Below are 7,864 nucleotides of genomic sequence, written 5' to 3'. Positions count from 1 at the left end.
ACGGACATAACGAGTATTTGCCAAGAATATTTGGAAACTTAGGACCAAACGCTAGCTAAAACGAGAGTGAATTTCTTCTTTCTCCCCAACTTCCTAATTTGTAGCTTAATGTGCTTGTACTTTTAGCTCACAGTGGTGTTCTTTTTATTAGAACTTCTGGGAAATTTCCTACCACATGTTATAGATAAGTATAGTTGACTGGAGTATAAGCCATTGAAGCATCAATTGATCTCTTTGCCACAACCATAATCTATTGATTCTATTCTTCGACCAATTAACTGAATCCATGGCATCTTCTTCATCTTCTTCTGCTGCTGCTAGATCGTCGCAGTTGACTCCATGGAAGTACGATGTCTTTGTAAGTTTTAGAGGTGCCGACACTCGGAGAACATTTACATGTCACTTGTATGAAGATTTGAAAAACAGGGGAATATTCACCTTTCAAGATGATAAAAGGCTAGAGAATGGCGATTCCATCCCAGAAGAACTCTTGAAAGCTATCGAAGAGTCTCAAGTTGCTCTTGTCATTTTCTCAAAGAATTATGCTACATCTAGGTGGTGCTTGAACGAACTAGTAAAGATCATGGAATGCAAGGAAGAAAAAGGACTAATAGTCATACCGGTCTTCTATGATGTATATCCATCAGAGGTTCGGAAGCAAACGAACAGCTTTGCAGATGCCTTTACCGAACACGAATCGGAGTATGCGAATGATGTTGAAGGAATGCAGATGGTGAAAGGATGGAGAACTGCCCTAAGTGCTGCCGCTGATCTAAAAGGTTGTAATGTTCATGGCAGGTGAGTAAAAAACACACAAGTTGAATCATAAATTTATTTATCATGAAGACTAGTTACACACAATAGCTAGCTAATATTCTACTATAGAACAACTGTGTACCTCAAAAATTTATTTATTTCAATCGAGTGAATAAATTTTATGGTCATCCAAGTATACTAAATTACTTGCTAAAGTCAATTTGTGTCGATTTATATCAATTTAATTACTCAATTGTTGACGATGTTTTGAGGGGTTTGATTTATGTGTTTTGTCCCTTTTATGCACTTACACACTGTGATGTACTTCTTGTTCTTACTATTTGTAGGATTGAATCAGATTGTATTGGGGAACTTGTTGACGATGTTTCTTCCAAATTGTGCAAGACTTCTTCATCTTATTTGCAAGATATTGTGGGAATAGATACTCATTTGGAGAAAGTAAAATCCCTGCTAGAGATGGAAACTAATGATGTTCGGGTTTTGGGGATCTGGGGAATGGGGGGAGTTGGTAAAACGACTCTAGCAAGAGCTGTTTTTGATACACTCTCACCTCAATTTCAGGGTGCAAGTTTCCTTGCGGATGTAAAAGAACTAACATAAATGAAATGCATTCTCTACAAAATATCCTTCTCTCTGAACTGTTAAGGGAAGACAAAAAATATGTGAATAATAAGGCGGAAGGGAAGCGTCTGATGGCTCATAGACTTCGTTTTATGAAGGTTTTAGTTGTGCTTGATGACATCAATCATCATGATCATTTGGAGTATTTAGCAGGGGATCTTGGTTGGTTTGGCAAGGGAAGTAGAATTATTGCAACAACTAGAAACAAGCAAATTATAGGGAAGAATAATGTAGTATATGAAGTGACTACACTACCCGAACATGATGCTATTCAGTTGTTCAATCATTATGCTTTTAAGGACGAAGCTCCTGATGAGCATATTAAGAAGTTGGCTCTAGAGGTAGTAAGTCATGCTAAAGGCCTTCCTTTAGTCTTGAGATTGTGGGGTATTTGGTTACATAATCAAGATAAAACTATGTGGAGAGAAGTTGTAGACGTGATAAAGAGAGAATCTAGTCCAGATATTGTTAAAAACCTCCAAATAAGTTTTGAAGAGTTGCAAGATAACGAGAAAACGATATTTCTAGATATCGCATGCTTCTTTAGAGGGAAGAGGAAAGATGACATCATTAAAATTCTTGAGAGCTATGATTTGTACGCCCGTATCATATTGCAGGGTCTAATTGAGAAATCTCTTGTGTTTATCACTAAATATGATATAATTCAAATGCATGACTTAATTCAAGACATGGGTAGATATGTAGTGCAAATGCAAAAAGTTTCCGGACAACCTAGCAGACTATGGAACATTGAAGATTTTGAAGATGTGGTCAACAATACTGTAAGTAGGCTAAATACTGCAATAATATTCAATTTTTAATTTTCATATATCAAAATTCATTTATCTTATATTATCAAGGCATGAATTAGTCTAGTAGATGTTTAATCTAACTTTCATTCGTTAGATTAACTTGAAATTCATACGACTCTTTGTACATAATAACTCAATTAGTTATTTTTTAAGCTAATATTATACAACTATTTACTCTGAGTAACATTTTTTAATAGAAATTCTGTAATGGAAAAAATTCTAAAAGGTTCTTAAAGGGACTTTGTGGTTTCGCTATCCACATTTTCATCAAATTGTTTCTTACGAAATTCAGGTTTATTTTCATCTCATATGCAATTTCCTTAGTAGAAATCATAATACTCATAGTACATATAATTTTTTTAAAATAACATATATAAGTAATTGTTTTTTAAAAATGGGGCCCCCAAAATATATGGGGCCCAAGCGATGGCTTTAGTGGCCTAAGGGTTAAGACGGCCCTATACCTAGTTTGTTTATCTCATGTTAATAAGTTATGAATTACTCTAATAGCCACTTAATATATTTAATCTTATATCATTCTTTGGATTAACTTGAAATTTATACAGTATTTAATTTGTTCATACTAATTTAATCAATAATTTTTTAAAAGCTAATATCACCCATTTATTTACCCTAAGTAATTTTTTATCAGTAAAAATTCAAAAATTCAAAAATAAAATTTAGGAGGGCAAAAACTTACCTTACTAATTCACTTGATCATTATTAATTTTTTTTCATTTAAAAGATGACAGTTATTGGCTATTTCAGTTACCATTTTGTTTTATGAGAGCATGGAAAACTTTTTAACTTGAGTCTAATAAACTTCTCCAAAAATGTACCATTAAAAAATAAAACTAAGTACGCAAAGCATTTCTCTTAAGCGGCATATTTCTTAACTAATATTTGTACCTTAAATTTTATTTGATGGTGCTGGCTCTTCAAATAAATAATATAAAACATGACAAAAATTTGCATTCGGGGGTAGAGTAAGAAAACAATGATATTGATAAGTGGATTGTACATGACATGTTGATTCATGATCTTTTTACTAGGGGACAAAGAGAATGGAAGCAATCTGGTTTACTTATTCTGAAAAACCATTCTTTAGCAAAGATCAGGCAATGAAAAATATGCAAAGGCTTAGGATATTATGCATATCTAAAGAAAACGAAGATGATTCATCTGACTCCAATAGCCATGATGGCTCCACTGATGGCTCCACTGATGACTCCACTGATGTCTCCACTGATGACTCCATTGAGTACCTTTCCAACAACTTGTGTTGGTTTGTCTGGCATGAATATCCTTGGAAGTTATTGCCAACAAATTTTAATCCGAGAAGGCTTGTTCATGTTGATCTCCGATGGAGTTCATTGCATTATTTATGGAAGGAAACAAAGGTAAAGGTACAATTCTATTTCAGATACTTTCTATTTTTAATTGTCCTATAATTATATATGATTCTTGTGTTTAAATTAAATAAGTTATTTATTCTATTTCATCATTCTTTCTGTGTTTTGAATAGCTGCCACAATTTCCGTCTCTACAAAGGATAGATCTAAGTGGCTCTAAAAACCTGAAGAGAACACCAGATTTCAAGGGGATGCCAAATTTGGAGTATTTGAATCTACAGGAATGTACGAGTCTTGAAGAAGTTCATCCTTCCCTCAAGGATTGCAAAAAACTCATTGAGTTAAATTTGTATTATTGTGAAAGCCTTGAGAGGTTTCCATATGTTAATGTGGAATCTCTTGAATCTTTGAATCTTAGCAACTGCTATAGTTTAAAGAATTTTCCAGAAATCCTTGGAATAATGAAGCAGGGAACTGCCATAAAGAATAAGATGTCATTCGTTCGGATGGAAAACGTTGTATCTCTTCCAAGCAGCATTTGTAAGTTGAAAGGTTTGGTGAGTCTAGATGTGTCATACTGCTCAAAACTTATAAGCTTGCCAGAAGAGATAGGTGATTTAGAAAACTTGGAGTATCTTCATGCCAGCTATACTCTAATCTCACGTCCTCCGTCTACCATCGTCCAGTTGAATAAGCTTAAATCATTGTTTTTTCAAAAAAAAAAATCAGAAGATGGAGTGTACTTTGAGTTCCCTCTGGTGAATGAAGGGTTACTCTCATTGAAATATCTGGATCTCAGCTACTGCAATATAATAGATGGAGGACTTCCGGAAGACATTGGATCCTTATCCTCTTTGAAAATGTTGCATCTCAAGGGAAACAATTTTGAGCATTTGCCTCAAAGCATATCCAAACTTGGTGCTCTTGAATACTTGGACTTATCACATTGCAAGAGACTTGCACAGCTGCCAGAATTTCCACAGCAATTACACACAATTTATGCAGATTGGAGCAATGATTCATTTTGTAATTCGTTGTTTCAGAATATCTCATCATTGCAGCATGACATCTCTGTTTCAGATTCCGTGTCATCACTAAGAGTGTTTAGGAGTTTGGTGGAGGATATCCCAAGTTGGTTCAACTATCAGGAAATGTGGCCAAGTGTATTAGTCGATCTGCCTGAGAATTGGTATGAATCGGATAAGTTCTTGGGGCTTGCTGTATGTTATTCTAGAGAATCTTATATTGGTTACATCACAACCAATTTGATTCCCTTATCATGTGATGATGGGATGCCGTTGATGACCCAGAAATTTGCCTTATCCAACAATTCAGAATTGGACGATCCTGATGCATGTAATATTAATTTTTTGTTGGTACCTCTTGATGGCTTATGGGATGCATCTAATGCAAATGGAAAAACACCAAATGACTATGGGTGCATTGAGTTTGATTTTATTAGTGATATAGATGATGATTTTGGAGAAACAGATGATGATTCTGGAGAAACAGATGATGATTCTGGAGAAAAGATGAAATTTGGAGTTCGTTTGTTGTATAAAGATGAATCCGAGCCTTGCATTGGGATAAGGAAGAGCAGAGATGAAGAAGAGGCCACTTGCTCCTCTTCTAAGAAACAAAGGCAACTCTTTCCCACAAGCCCCGGATCTGCTGCTGGATCGTCACAGTTGCCTCAATGGAAGTACAATGTCTTTCTAAGTTTTAGCGGTGAAGATACCCACAGAACATTTAGGAGTCACCTGTACCAAGGTTTGAGAAACAGGGGAATATTCACCTTTCAAGGTGATAAAAGGCTAGAGCGTGGCGATTCGATCCAAGAACTCTTGAAAGCTATCGAAGAGTCTCAAGTTGCCCTCATCATTTTCTCAAAGAATTATGCTGCATCGAGGTGGTGCTTGAATGAATTAGTGAAGATCATGGAATGGAAGGAAGAAAATGGACAAACTGTCATACCGGTGTTCTATGATGTGGATCCATCACATGTTCAAAACCAAAGGGAGAGCTTTGCAGAGGCCTTTGCCAGATACGAATCAAAGTATAAGGATGATGCTGAAGGAATGCAGAAGGTGAAAGGATGGAGGAATGCCCTAACTGCTGCTGCAGATCTAAGAGGATTCGATATCCGTAACGGGTAAAAATACATAATTCCTTTTCATGAAAGATGAAACGATATTATTTCCATTCAAATTTGGATGCTTCTGTGTAGACTACCAACCAAAATGAGTCGAGCAGAATATTATATATTTCTTAAATAATTTTTCATATTTTCTAAAAATAGAATAATTATATAGTTCTATCTGTAAGAAGGCATAGTTCCTATTAGTTTTATTGCTCAATGACATTGTTAGGTAGATAATATGTTGATTGTTTCTTCAAGAGTTCGATCTTATCAGTATGAAGGCATAGTCCTATCAATTAAAAGCATATAAAAGAATGATGGTAGATTATATATGTTTCTATCAGTAAGAAGGCATAGTCCTGTTCAATTAGAGAGCACTCGTAAAAATCCTCATAAACTATTCAAGTTTTGCAACTTACATATAGATTGTTGCTATTGCCCTTAACAATATGAAATACTTACTAATACTTGATTTTCTCACATTTTCCACAATCAATCTTCTTATTTATGTAGGATTGAATCTGAGAATATTCAGCAGATCGTCGCCCACATCTCTTCCAAATTAGGCAATAGTGCTTATTCTTTATCTTCTTTGAAAGATGTTGTGGGAATACATGCTCATTTAGAGAAACTAAAATCCCGACTTGAAATAGAAATTGATGATGTTCGGATCTTAGGGATCTGGGGAACAGGTGGAATTGGTAAAACGACAATAGCAAAAGCCATCTTTCATACTCTATCTTATCAATTTAAAGCTGCTTGTTTTCTCGAGGATGTTAAAGACAATGCCAAAAAGAATCAACTGCATTATTTACAAAATACTCTTCTCTCTGAACTGTTAGGAGAAACAGATGATTACGTCAATAATAAGAACGATGGGAAGTGCATGATTCCGAGCAGACTTTCTTCTATGAAGGTGCTAATTGTGCTTGATGACATTGATGAAAGAGATCATTTGGAGTATTTAGCAGGTGATGTTGGTTGGTTTGGTAGTGGCAGCAGAGTTGTTGTAACAACTAGAAATAGAGCTTTGATAAAGAATGCTGATGCAATATATGAAGTGCCTACACTACCTGATCTTGAAGCTTTGCAACTGTTCAATCAGTATGCTTTCAAAAAAGAAGTTCCAGATGAGCGTTTTAAGAAATTCTCGTTGGAGGTAGTAGATCATGCTAAAGGCCTTCCTTTAGCCCTCAAGGTGTGGGGTTCTTTGTTGCATAGGAAAGACCTAAGTCAGTGGAGAAGAATTATAGACTATATAGAGAAAAACTATAGTTCAGGGATTGTTCAAAAACTCAAAATTAGTTATGATGGGTTGGATCCCTTAGAACAACAGATATTTCTAGATATAGCTTGTTTTTTCCGAGGAGATGAAAAAAAGAAAGTCATGCAAATCCTTAAGAGCTGTGATTTTGGAGCTGAGTATGGATTGGATGTCCTAATTGAAAAATCTCTCGTGTTCTTAACTGAAGATGATACAATTGAAATGCATGACTTAATACAAGATATGGGTAAATATATAGTGAAAATTCAGAAGGATGCGGGCAAATGTAGCAGAACATGGGACTATGAAGATTTTAAAGAAATGATGGACAGCAATGAAGTAAGTAGGCTAAACAATACAATAATATTCAATTTCTAGTTTTCATATTCCAAAGACATATAGGGTCAATTCCATTATTTGTTCTTCTTACTTCATATTTCCGCACTTAAGTCACATCAGTTTTTTACTTTAGTAGTAGAAGCAAGTAACATTAACTGTCTAACACTGCCTAGTTCGTCAAGTAGCCACTTTAATTACCACTGCCTAATTTGTTTTTTCTTATGTTACTAAGCCATGATTTAGGGTGTGTTTGGTATGAAGGAAAATGTTTTCCTAGAAAACAACAGATTTTTGACTTATTTTCTCATGTTTGGTTGGTATTTTCGGAAAAGATTTTTTAGTGTTTGATTTATTAATGAAAATTATTTTGGAGAAAATATCTTTTATTTTTACTAGAGAGTAGAAAATAATTTTTGAATTGAAATTGAAAATATCTTTTAAAAATAAACTTGATTTTTTTTTTGGGGAAGGTTGGGGTGGTGGTGGGTGAGATGGGGTAAAAAATAAAGTAAAATTTGAAATTAAAAAATATTTTTTAAAAACAAACTTAAATTTTTTT

At 34.6% G+C, this 7,864-nt stretch overlaps 1 protein-coding gene across 1 annotated transcript in view; it reads left to right on the top strand.

Annotated features, from left to right (window-relative positions):
* Positions 1 to 181: 181 nt before the first annotated feature.
* The window catches only part of LOC102590743 (uncharacterized), a 38,995-nt gene continuing 31,312 nt past the window's right edge, over positions 182 to 7,864 (top strand). Inside the window, 6 exon segments of the mRNA XM_015304012.1 lie at positions 182 to 798; positions 1,104 to 1,366; positions 1,369 to 2,180; positions 3,263 to 3,616; positions 3,736 to 5,714; positions 6,216 to 7,305. Coding sequence (XP_015159498.1) covers positions 287 to 798; positions 1,104 to 1,366; positions 1,369 to 2,180; positions 3,263 to 3,616; positions 3,736 to 5,714; positions 6,216 to 7,305 — 5,010 coding nt within the window. The 5' untranslated portion in view covers positions 182 to 286.

This window comes from Solanum tuberosum, unplaced genomic scaffold (assembly GCF_000226075.1).
Source record: "Solanum tuberosum cultivar DM 1-3 516 R44 unplaced genomic scaffold, SolTub_3.0 scf00505, whole genome shotgun sequence".
Taxonomy (NCBI): Eukaryota; Viridiplantae; Streptophyta; class Magnoliopsida; order Solanales; family Solanaceae; genus Solanum; species Solanum tuberosum.
This window is presented reverse-complemented; position numbering and strand designations above follow the sequence as displayed.